This window comes from Phoxinus phoxinus, assembly GCF_949152265.1.
Source record: "Phoxinus phoxinus genome assembly, chromosome: 23".
Taxonomy (NCBI): Eukaryota; Metazoa; Chordata; class Actinopteri; order Cypriniformes; family Leuciscidae; genus Phoxinus; species Phoxinus phoxinus.
The window spans coordinates 20,343,463-20,356,591 of record NC_136898.1 but is presented as its reverse complement, the minus strand read 5'-3'; the positions used below and the strand labels follow the sequence as shown (position 1 = coordinate 20,356,591).

Here is a 13,129-nt window from a genome sequence, read left to right as displayed (position 1 = left end):
GAGATGCAGGTGTCAGTGGATGACAGAGAGGCGCTTATCTCATCTGTGCTGTCTAGTCTAGATTACTGCCTTGTGTGTCTCTCTCTCTCTCTCTCTCTCTCTCACACACACACACACACACTGATCTTATCAGTGATTCCGGCTTATATGTACACGATATTACAGTTGGCAGTGAGTCATGTCTCCTTAAATCAGTTTAAACTGTCTGATTCACAGAATTGAATCTATCAGCTCTAACCCCATTTTTGCTACTGAAGTTTATCTCAGAGGTAGTGTTAGAACCTGTCGTAACACTGTCGTGATCGTGGATCATGCAACTAGTCTAACAAAACGCTCTTCAGAATGAAAATCATTTGATTTTATATCATCAGCAAAATCTTCTCAAGTATATTGTGAAGATTCTGTATCACCTAGCCCACACACACACACACACACACACACACACACACACACACCCCGATTGAGCACCTTGATGATTGGCTCTCTAATGAGCGTGGGAAAATGATACGAAGTCTGCCTGTGAATCTTACTCCTGCCCCGGGGACTGTGTGTGTGTGTGTGTGTGTGTGTGAGCTGCATCTCTGAGTAGATTTCTGTATCGCTTTTCCTTTGAACGCTCATGCAGTCGAGATCGGAATCACAATGTGTCTAATTGTTTTGCAGCAGATCGAAGAGGTTCAGCACATACACACACACCACTGAGAAAATGTTTTATTGCTTAACATTTTTATCATTTTGTATTATTTCCAATCATTTTTAAGCGTATTATGTTTTTTGAGATAAAAAAATTAATTATACTTGTTTTATTATCTTCTACTTTTGTGAATGTGATGCTTTAGGTTTTATGGGAATATTGCGGGTGTAAATGATGTTTTTACTGCAGTTAGCCGTAGTCATAAATGAGATGCATTGCGGTAATATGCCAGAGTAACGCCTACCTGCAGAAATACTGCATTCAAGAGAGAGTTTCTGTTGTCACATGAGACTAAAAGATGGTGCTCATAGCTATAATTTACTCTGTGATGAGGAGTTCATGAGTTAAAGATAAGCTGCGGGTTTAATCACTGAATTTAAAGGAAGGACAATGTAAATGTTGCTTCATTAAAATGCCATTATTGCTCATTAACCTTAAATGTCACTTAAAACTTTACATTAGGAACAACATGTACTTTGTGAAACTTTCTGAGAATGTTTACTAACTACGGACTAATCATCTTTAATCTCAATGCTAAGCTTGGGAAAGTGGATAAATAACTACCGGTATATATCCGATTTAACTTTCAGCTGAAATCCTTTTGCATAACAATTGATTTACACTTGCATTCAGAGTTTTTTTTTTAATTAAAACAATTTTTTAAAAAGAAATTAAGCATGGACACATTACATTTATTTCAAATAAATGCTGTTCTTCTGAACTTTCTATTCATCAAACAATCCTGAAAAAAGCTATCATGGTTTCCACAAAAATATGAAGCAGCACAACTGTTTTCAACATTGATAATAATCAGAAATGTTTCATGAGTATCAAACCAGCATATTAGTATGTTCTCTGAAGGATCATGTGACACCAAAGACTGGAGTAATGCTGCTGAAACATTACAAAATCTTACTGGAACCAAACTATTCAATGCTAGTGTAATGACAATTATTGATTAACTATTATAATTAAATAAACAATAAAAACGATATAGAAAAACTAAGGAAATTCATATGTAATTTATCAAAAAAAAAAGACAAAAATAGAAGTGAAGGCACATCGGCCACTAACAGTCTATATCCATATCCTATATAGCCTATGTCCAACTTAGGCGTGGGGTCTTCCTTTATTTTTTATTTGTAGCTGCTTTTCGAATGCTACCTTGGTCAATGTGTTGGCGATCAAATATTCAATATTTCTAGTACTATCCATAATTGTTACTCTCTGTGATTGGTAACGGAGGCAAACGACTCCGGCTATGGATTTGCCTCCCCCTCCCCTTCTCTGTCCCCTCAGACTCTCCTCGGCACAGTTTCCGAAAGATTGTAATTACATCGGCAGATTCTGAGCAGTAGTGCTCCCGATCTCAGTGATATTTTATGGTGTTACTGTGGTGAATTTACGAGCAAGAAATGCACATTCTGAGACATGAAATGAAATGAATAACTAGGAATTTTATTAACATTAAATCACTCCCATTTTCACCTCAAAATATAGTTTAGGCTGTGCCCCTCCGTTGCCTCTTTTGGAGCACATCAATTTGTAAACTGTTCAGTGATGATATTCTTACAGATGCTCGGATTACTGTAATTAAAGGTGTTTCTCAAAATGGGCTTTCAAATCTTTCTAGAGATACTTTTGGAACCAAACACAATGGTGCCTCCTAATGGGCTATAACTAAAGTAAACAGCTTTGTCGATATCTGTTGAGATGAGTTAATGCGAGTTAGTTGTAGCATGAATTATTTGTGAGGCAGTCTGCCCCATAATTCCTCTGAACACGGTGATTCAGTGCCCGATGTTCCACATCTACAGGCGCTCTCTGGGCTCAAGCAGAGTTATTGCTTTATTATTAAAAGAATAAGAAACAAGTGTGTGTGTGTGGGTTTCTTCAGGGTGTTTTGAGACATTTTTTTTCAGGAGCAGATAATTTAGGTTTGGTCTTTGATAACCTTGATACTGGGGATGCGCCCCGAAGCCTAAATCAGAATTTGGAAAGGCACGGAAAATGAGTAACGCATTCTAAGGAGCCCCAAAAGGGACAAGGTTAGGCTTGCTGCGGTAGTTCAATTAAAGTCCATCAGATTTCACTGATCATGTGAAGAGGGTAAGGAGAATGACTGACAGGAAGATTTGATGCGCAACAGATCCTGAGCATTATTGAGAAATATCTTGTCTTGTATTGTGCGGTCAGTATCACCGTACCCTATACACAGAGTACGCGTGATCGCGGAAGTAAAAAGCAAGCACTCATTCAAAAGTGATTTCAATACCCTGCATATTGATTGCTTTTCCTGACGCCCGCAAATTATATACAGTATAATTACACAACTATATAATTGCGAGAGAATACAATTATAGAAGGACTATATATATATATATATATATATATATATGTATATTTATTATTATTTATTTTTAATTTTTTTCATCACCATGCCCCTTTAAGGGCTCCATAGAATGTGTAATTTCCTTTCTGAACATAGTATTCTGCTTCGGCACATCCCTACTTCATACATTTTTATCATATCTAATCTGTGTGTGTGTGTGTGTGTGTTTCAGCATGCTCTGCGGCTTATGGCCTTTGGGCAGATCTATAAGGTCTTAGAAATGGACCCTCTTCCCTCAAGTAAACCTTCACAGAAATTCCCCTGGTCAGATAAAGAAGGTAAGCATACATACATAATTCATTACTTAAACCTGAAGTGTGTCCCTTTTTTATATATATTTAAATACTCATAGTCTAGTTTTTAGACATAACTATAAGCGCGTCATTCATATGTTGATATCTGTGAAAAGTTTGAAAACTGGCGCTCTTTAAAACATTACTCTGTTTGTTTGAACATGCTGATCTGCCCGACAACAGTAACTTTGACTCAACCAATAGTGCTTGAGTTTGAGGTGGGGCTGTCTGGTTGTCCAATCAAAGAGAGGACGTTTTTTAGAAACCTCTTTGAAAACAGTCAGACAGTTCAGTTGCAAATCCATTCAGTGCTACTGAAATTACATGCTTTACCTTTTATTTGTTTTAATAATGTAAATCATTTTGAAATTTTACGCTAACTCCATGAGTCTGTTTTCGATGTGTTTTAGTAATTCATTGTCGGTGTGTTTTCATCGGCACATTAACTTTACTCTTGTGTTGTATCAGGTCTAGGGCTGAAGAGGCCTTATGAAGATGGTCTGCTGGACGACAAAGACATCATCAAGAAGATGAAGCGCAACCTGAGAAAAGGTCCGTCTGAGTAATAATAGGCTAATATATTGGTGGTTGATTATTGTTGTGTGCGTGTGTAATTGTATTAAATATTGTGCAAAATAAGTCTTAATTTATGCACACTTTTTTTTTTGTTATCATTAAATTGCATTGTGTTTTATGTCATTGCCATTCATCAGCAGATAAAGATATGCTCTGTAGATAACAGTATCAGCACTTGGCATTATAAAATGCACCTGTAGTATGTTCTTATTGGTCAGGTTTTCTGCAAAGTACGTCATTTTCTATTTTTTTTATTCAATATTTGTTAATATGTTTTTAATTTTTAATTGGAATCTGTCAGATAACTGCCTGCCTTAAATATAATCTCCTGTCTTAAACCAGCAAGGACACCCTCAATACTGTAACCTGCATTTTCCAGCCGTTTATGCTTTATTATTCCCCTGTTTGGCCATAAAAGCTTTTGTCCTCTTTCCTGAAAGATTACCGTATAACACGTCTCATTTTTCCTCACCTCAGATTTTTTTCTTTGCTGTATTGTACCTCTAATCTCTCACCTGCTTTCTCTTCTGTAAGCTGTAGAGCTCTCACTCGACTCTTTTATTTGCGGCGTCCCTTCCCTCTCGCTCCACATCCTCCTGCACCTCCATCTCTTGCTCTCTCGTACAGGAAGCAGACAACCGTTGGGAAATCAATGGCATTGATTCTTAATTTCTCTTGGAGCCGCGCTGCTGTCCCCAGCCTGTGCTCCTCGCTGGACTCAAATAAATTGCTTTCAAAGCAGCAGAATTTCACAATTAGCCAGCTGATGGAACGAAGGGATGCTACAAAGTTAAAGACGATCTGTGTGTGTCCTTTTCGCTATAATTGCTAACGCTTATTTCTGTTCTTTTTCCCTTCCAGCAGTTCTTGACAGTAAAGCAATAGACTCGAATCAACCCATGAACGCTCTGATGCGCTTGAACCAGATCCGGCCGGGGCTGCAGTATAAACTGCTGTCTCAGTCAGGTCCGGTTCACGCCCCCGTCTTCACCATGTCTGTAGACGTCGACGGCACGGTCTACGAAGCCTCTGGCTCCTCAAAGAAGACCGCCAAGCTGCACGTGGCTGTAAAGGTACATCTGGACTTTAGTTGTTTTCATTACGTGTGATTGGAGTGGTGCGCATTACGCAAGGAAATAAAGGATTAATTCACTCAAATTAGTATTTTGTCATCATTTACTCACCCTTGTGTTCTTTGAAACCCATATACGGACAAATCACACGATGTCCGAGCTGTTCTCTTCCATGCACCGAAAGTGAACGTTGACTGTAAAGCGTTAAAAAGGACAACAAAATGTAGACCATAAATGTTGTCTATTATTGATATTATTTCTAGCCTTCTGGTACTGTAGCTTTACACACTTGAATGGAAAAGAGCAGCTTGGACGCGGTCTAACTTCTTCATTTCTGATCTACAGAAGTCATATGAGTTTCAAAAAACTGGGTGAGGGTGAGTAAATAATGACAGAGCTTTTATGTTGGGATGAACTATTCCTTTTAACAATATCCACAATAAGCCACAGTGCTGATGCGGGCGGCGCAAGTTCAAGCCTGGGTTGCCTACTGTCCTGATCCGGTTGACCCATTTTTCCCTCTTCATGGTCTGCGCTCTCACTGAATAAATGTGGCAAAAAGGTTTAAGAATAATTAGTGCTAGAGCGAACAATTGTTTTTTATCGATCTGTTGATTTTCTTTTCGATTTAACTAATTGATTAATCGGATAAAAATGCAAACCTTGTTTTTTTTTTTTGTGTGTGAAAGGTTTAAATGCTGTTTACAACCCAATTTACATCCATATTACGTATTTTCAGAGTTTCCAGGTGTTAAATTCAGGACTTTTTTTAAAGCTCCAGTTTGCTGTGCTTGTTTGTAGGGCTGCACAATCTTGCCATTTTGAAATTATGTATCAATATAACTATAAAATCATAATAATAATAAATAAAATGATTATTATTGCTCAATAAAAATATGAAACAAGACGCATTTAAGTAAAATAACATAAAATTATAATAACATTTTTATTTTTCCGTAAAAAATAAATTACAATACTTGTATTTCAATTTCTTATTTTTCAAGTGTTAAACCATTGAGCTTTTATTTATGAGTGACCCAAACTCATCACATGCAGACCTAGAGTTTGTGTGGAGCAACATTTACTGTGAACCGAGACGCTGAAAACACACGGATCATGAGCTGATCCGCGCTTAATTCTGAAACACAAAACACATATATTTAATTAATTGAATCACGGCATTTGCGATTTTATAATTGCTCTATGCCATGTGCCAGTTTCATTTCGATTAATTGTTCCATTACAATATTCATATACTACACATTTTCCAGTGTGATCAAGCCAACATATACATATACCTAGTTATTGTGCTAGTGTTAAGCTCTTATTAGATGTACACTCGATCGCATGACCGTGGTTAAATCCATCTGTTAGCGGTATAGATGACCCGTCACTGTATAGAAGGTTACAGCTACAGTATGTCTGCTTCTCTTCAGGAAGACCAGTAAAGCTTGTTCCCACACACTCACACCAGTGATTCCCAGGATGCAAAAAGGGCTCAAATCTATGTAATCCCAGAGTGCTTGTGAACAAAGGCTCTGGAGCGTAAGACCACACTAATCCTCTTTCTGTGAGCGCAGCCATTAACAGTACCAGAAGCCCCAATTTGGGTCAGACTGACAAATGAACCCTGGCGCTCTTATGATATCATTTACCCTGTGTAAACACACGCACTTAAAGCATGCATTCACCCTAACTGTGAGATATGAGCCATCAATAGCAGTACAAGTGATCAAGTGACAATGTTCAAAAATGCTGTTCTTTCTCTATTCATCAGTCGAATGGAGTATTGACTGATGAAAATTCAGCTCTGCTATCTCAGGGAAATGTTTAAAATATATTAAAATAGAAAACAGTTTTTGGAAGTTGTAATATTTCATAGTATTACTGTTTTTACTGTATGTCTCATCAAAAAAAAAAAAAAAAAGCCTTGGTGACCACAAGATACTATAAGAACATACGAGAGATAAAAAAAAAAAAATTTAACGACCCAAAACTTTTTAACGGTAGTGTATGTATACCGGTAATTAGAGATTTAATTGATCAGTATTCTTCAGTATTTTCAATATATATTATTGACTGCCAACTGATATTGTACTAATATATTGTGCATATGTATAGTATATTTTGTGTATATTTCTTTAATTATTCAGGATTTTGTTTGGTTAAACATATCCAGCTTACAGTAATTTGCACAGATCTGCAGCTCCGCTTTGTGCCTTTTTATGACTTTACGAGCAATCTTTTCGAGGTGATGATTTCTCTCTCAATAATGACCTCAGTATCTATGAAACTGTCGTCTTTTGATCCCGCCTGCTCATGCTGACGATGGCCACAAAGATGAACTGATCTTTCCCAGCATGTGTCATCATTTTATGATACTTTCATAACAAAACATCCAAAACGAGAGACTTTAAAGCTTTACTTTTTTGGATCATGGTGTAATTTTCGATACAAACTTTAAGTAAAATGAGGACTGATGTGGCATAGCCACAGCCTAAATTGAAAGTTGCAGAATGTAATTTATTCATGCAAAACTATTGGTGTTTCCACAATGTTCTCACTGCACCATAAAAGTTGTTCATGACAGTCTTGCCTTGTCGTCTTCTGGGGCCAGTTACACCAGCTGGGCTTAAGTTACAACTTTGCCAAGTTTTTTTTAAGTACAAGGGCACTACGAGCTTGCAATTTACACACTACTAAATAGTTTAATGGTGCAACACTAAACATTTGTTGAAATGTAAATCTACGTATAAACTAAATATTTACGTAAGCCTCCAGCAAGGAGTAATGGTTAGAATAAAATTAAATTGACTGAATTACACTCCAATAATCTATTTTATTAACAAAAAAATCATTTTTACGTTGTATAAACGACTAGCTACGTTCTGCCTTGAGAACAAATGGTGCAACCTAATAAAGTACAGAGTTAGTTACAAACTAGTAGTTACAGTACTAAGCCTCTAGTGTGGACTTTATGTTCCAGTTCAGGTTATTAAAGCAGTCTGATGCAACCCTACCCATAGGCGAGTAATAAATGACAACTTACTGAAATATAACGGTCATTATGTCCTGTTGGACCTGCATGCTGGATCTGTGGTGTGATGATGTGTTTTGTGGTGTAGGTGCTACAGGCGATGGGTTACCCCACAGGCTTCGACACAGACCTGGACTCCATGAGTGCAGACGAGAAGTCCGACGGGGAGGGCAAGAGCGAATCGTCCACTCACTCAAGCAATAACACATCACACTCAGACAACTCCAACACGCTGGAGGTACAAACTGCAAACTCCACATTTACTCAAGCGTTTATTAAATGTAACTAACTGTTCCAGTCAAGTCACATTTATTTAGAGAGTGCTTTATAAACAATTCAATTGTTTCAATGCAGCTTCACAGTGCTAAACAAGAAAATAACAGTATTAATGTTACTAAGTTCTTTGATTCTGAAACGATTTCCGCTCTAAAGCAGCTCTACAGAGGGCAATTGTATCATTATTCAGCTCAAGTCTGTGTTGATCCTGTCAATAACATGTTCTGCATCTAGGTGCGAACTCAGGGTCCTATTTTGACGGCCAGCGGGAAGAACCCGGTCATGGAGCTCAATGAGAAACGTCGCGGGCTGAAGTACGAGCTCATCTCAGAGAGCGGAGGGAGTCACGACAAACGCTTCGTCATGGAGGTGGGCCTCAAACACACATGTACCTCTTAATCTCTATTCAGCAATACAATACTGTCTACTTGTGATGTTTGCTAAACCGCTATTATTATTAGTCATATTTGGAGTGAGGGTTTTGAACAAACCTCTAACCCAGATTTTAATATTTGTTGTGTAACATGCAGATATGAGTGATGCCTCAGATTGAGAGATGTGGTGTTACTTTATGCAATCACATTTTTCAGTTGTTGGACTATAAAGGAGGTTAAAGATTAATTTAAATTAGATTAAATTAATTAAAATAACGATGTGCATATACTGTATGTAATAATTTATAATAAATGTTCCATAAAAAATAAGAATTAAAATTGTATGGTGACTTTAACAAAAGTATAACTAAAGTCTTAATTATAATTTCTGAAAACAGGAATCGCAGTATGGTTTAATGTGCTAATTAAACTTCAAAAGGCTCTAATTTGATTGTGAGTGATGTGAGTTTCAAAGTCAAAAATTGTATGCTAAGTGATTCCTTATGATCAACTATTGATGAATAATGAAAATGATTATGGTGTTAATATTTTAATGTTTTGTAGGTGGCTGTAAGAGTGCTTATCTCTCTTAATGAGCCGGGAGCAGTGACGCATAGACACTTCAAAATAAGTGTCCCAGTGTATTTTAGGCTTGTTTATAATTAGAATACATTTTTTAGTATTTTATTTACGAAATAAACTATTCTGGTTTATTCAACTAAACTCTCGCAGCCTCTCTCAGGGCCGACCCGTTACAGGAAAGACTGAGAACATTATATAACACATTTAATATATGGATTTTACTAGTATCACACAGCAATCTTTTTATTGCCTCTCTTTGAAAACATTGTCATCATATCAGCAAAATCCAATATCGATCGCCCCCTTCGCACCTTATACACATCTCACATTTCAGTCATTGATGGCTGACGTATGATGTCATTTCCTGTTCGAGACCCTCCTCATCCCGTGCTCTCGTTGGCAGGTGGAAGTCGACGGGCAGAAGTTTCGTGGCGCAGGGCCCAATAAGAAAGTAGCCAAAGCCAGCGCTGCCCTCGCAGCTCTAGAGAAGCTCTTCTCCGGGCCTAATGCTGCTGGAAACAAGAAGAAGAAAATAATCCCTCCGGTAGGTCGTCGGTTGCTTCCAGTAGTGACCAATAATGTCCAGATTCAGAGTGTCTCTCCAATAACCGGGGGTCAGTGCCTGATGATTCATGACTGCTGGATTAGATATTCTGTGATATAAATGTCCTGGAGGAAACTGGGACCTGCAGACTAACTCATCGTTTTTCTCCAGAAATCAATCTGTGGCAACCGCACACATAAAACACTGTGGCATTCCTGTAGATTCTCAGTGCTCATTAAAGCCTGTGTGTGTGTGTGTGTTGTAGAGTAAAGGGGCATTAGCTGCAGCTGCTGCTGTGTCTGCCGCCGCGGTCCAGGCTGCACGAGGACGAGGAAGACCCACTCTCACGCGAGGAGCCTTCGTCAGCGCTGCGGCCGCGCCGGGATACGTCACGCCAGGTGTGTGTTTGATGAGTCTTTCTATAGTGACTAAAAGCCAAGTTGACTTTTTTGGCGCATATAAAATTGCATGCAACAATGCATTTCTATAAAAGAAGTCCCAATTTACCTATAACCATCGTTCAAAAGTTTGGAGTCAGTAGGATTTAAAAAAAAAAGTATACTTGTATTCTGCAAAGATGCTTTAAATTGATCAAAAGTGATCGTAAAGACAAATTGTTATGTTACAAAAGATTTCTATTTCAAATAAATGCTGTTCTTTTGAACTTTGTATTCGTCAAAGTATCCTGAAAAAAATCACTGTATCACGGTTTCCACAAAAATGTTAATAGCACAATGTTTCCAATATTGATAAGCATTTTAAGTTGTAATAATATTTCACATTGTTACTGTTTAAATTATATTAAAAAAAGATCAATTCAATGCAGCCTTAGTGAGTGCAAGAGACAAAATACATTTTTACAGACCCCAAACTTTTGAACAGTAAATGATTCAAACTAATTTTTGTACTGTTTTGGTTAATACACTGAAAACAAAAATCAATTGTTTTAAATGCTATTGACTAGGGATGCGCCCTGAAGCCTAAGTCCGAATTCGGAAAGGCACGGAAAATGAGTAACGCATTCTACGGAGCCCCAAAAGGGACATGGTTATGTTTGCTGCGATAGTTAGATTTCACTGATCACGTGAAGAGGGTAAGGAGAATGAGTGACAGGACGATGGTGGAAGATTTGATGCGCAACAGATCCTGGTGTTACTGACAAATATCTTGTCTTGTAATAATGTGCGGTCAGTGCCACTGCTCCCTATACACAGAGTACGCGTGATCACAAAGTTAAGTGAAGGTAAATACCGAACGTGCATTCAAAAGCGATTTCAATACCCCACATATTGATACAGTAGCTATCCCTGATACCCGCAAATTATATACAATATAATTTCACAACTGTATACTTGCAAGAGAACGCAAATTCATATACAGATATTTTTTTCCTCCCATCTCGTATTTTTTTCCATCACCATGTCCCTTTAGAGGCTCCATTGCATCATTTAATTTCCAAACATAGTATTCGGCTTCAGGTACATCCCTACGATTGACCGATACTATCAAAAATCTTTAATTTCGCTGATATGGAACTGATGTATTGTGCGTCTCTAATCTCCAAACAATATACAGAAGTTTTTTTTATTTATTATTATTACTTAATTTCAATTTTTTATATATTTCCTTTAGTTATATGAACATTTTTAGGGAATGATGAAAAATGTTTTCAAATATTTTCAATAGCTTTAAAAATGATCTGGTCAATAAGCTTTCATTTTGATGAGAACTCTTGTTGTTTTTAACATGTTATTTTGTGCAAACATTCATGCAAACATTGTTTGCATCCATATTTGCTTGTTTATGGGTAGATGTGTTTACATATAATCACTTTATAGTTTATATAATAGTATTCAGAAAGGCTCTTTCACATGACTCATGTCAGCAAGATTGTGAAGGAGTCTTAACACTTACTTCCCCGTCCGTCATGAATACCGTGTTCTCACAGGCTTTGGAGCCCCATACGGGTACAGCGCTGCGGCCGCCACTCCTGCATACGGTACGTACCCCTTCCTTCCCGTCCTCCCTTCCTCCAGTCAGGGTCTAGGGTCCAAATCTGCCCCCACTTACTCCCCCGTTCAGCTCTCCAATTGGGCTTTCAAACCCCCACAAAGAATCCCGTAGAGAAACGACTCCCTGGACGATGGAACTGAACCATAACCTTTTGGTTCTTAATTGTGGTTGGAGCAAGACTTGCTGCACCTGGCCTGAGTGTGACTCTGCTCGTCTAGTCTGCCTGCTCGACGCTTGGCCCGTTTCTCCTGACTCTGGGCGGCTCTCGAAGCGTCAGCGTCAGCGTAGTGCTACTGTCTACAGCACACAGTTACACCATTCAAAGCAGCCGCTGGGCATGATGGCCTGAGAGGAGAGATCACGCTAAGCACATTTGCTAGTCACAGTACTAGTCTTCAAACTAACGGACAGTTCACCCAAATATGACAATTCTGTCATCATTTATTCACCCTCATGTAATTTCCAAACCTGTATTTCCTCACGCAATCCCTTCACACAATTAAAGTCAGCGGGTTACAAAAAACAACATTGGAATCCATTGACCTTCATTGTAGAGACAAATAAATGGTTGGAAAAAAGGCTTGAAAAGCATAAGGTTGAGTAAATGATGACAGTTAATTTTTTTGGGGGGAACTATCCCTTTAAGACACCATTAAATAACAGTTTAATAGTTCCCTGCGCCATCTAAAAGCATGTTTGCACCAAGAATGATTTAACATGTACTATATTAGCGTCCGCTTTAAATGCTTGTGCTCTTTAGAGTCTGATTGGATGAAGATGGGGGAAAAATCATTCTGAAAGTGATTCCAACAAAATTGTTATAGTTGTGGACGTCACTGTTTTCATGGAATTACTTTATAATTATAGTTAACATTATAGTTATCATCTTAGGTGTGAACAGCCCTTTACTATGTGCTTGAATCGCTCCATTAGTAGCACAATTCCTTATTTAATTTATGTACTGGTAAGCGGGCATGTTTATAATATTTAAAGAGATTTTTCACCCAAAAATTAAAATTCTTATCATTACTCACCCTCATGCCATCCTCCATCTCTGTGAGTCCATCCAATGAAAGGCTGACAGTCTATAATCCATGTGACCCCAGTGGAAGAATCAATGAAGCCAAACGATAGGTGTAAGAAAAAAAAGTAATATTTTGAACTTTCTGTAAATCATTGCGTCTGGTATGAGCGTTCATGAGAGGAACATTGCGTTTTGAAAGCATGCCAAAGCATGTATGGCACATTGTCCCTCTCATGAATGCTCGTATGACA

General features: G+C 38.0%; 1 protein-coding gene across 6 annotated transcripts in view; it reads left to right on the top strand.

The window, feature by feature from the left end:
* The window catches only part of strbp (spermatid perinuclear RNA binding protein), a 100,526-nt gene that overhangs the window by 75,164 nt on the left and 12,233 nt on the right, over positions 1-13,129 (top strand). For 4 of the 6 annotated variants that reach the window (XM_079599348.1, XM_079599347.1, XM_079599351.1 and 1 more), the window contains exons 11-18: positions 3,259-3,364; positions 3,848-3,931; positions 4,817-5,028; positions 8,154-8,303; positions 8,576-8,710; positions 9,701-9,841; positions 10,107-10,239; positions 11,790-11,840. In XM_079599348.1, coding sequence (XP_079455474.1) covers positions 3,259-3,364; positions 3,848-3,931; positions 4,817-5,028; positions 8,154-8,303; positions 8,576-8,710; positions 9,701-9,841; positions 10,107-10,239; positions 11,790-11,840 — 1,012 coding nt within the window. The remainder of the gene's footprint in view (positions 1-3,258; positions 3,365-3,847; positions 3,932-4,816; positions 5,029-8,153; positions 8,304-8,575; positions 8,711-9,700; positions 9,842-10,106; positions 10,240-11,789; positions 11,841-13,129) is intronic. The other 2 variants (XM_079599349.1, XM_079599352.1) reach the window with 1 other exon arrangement.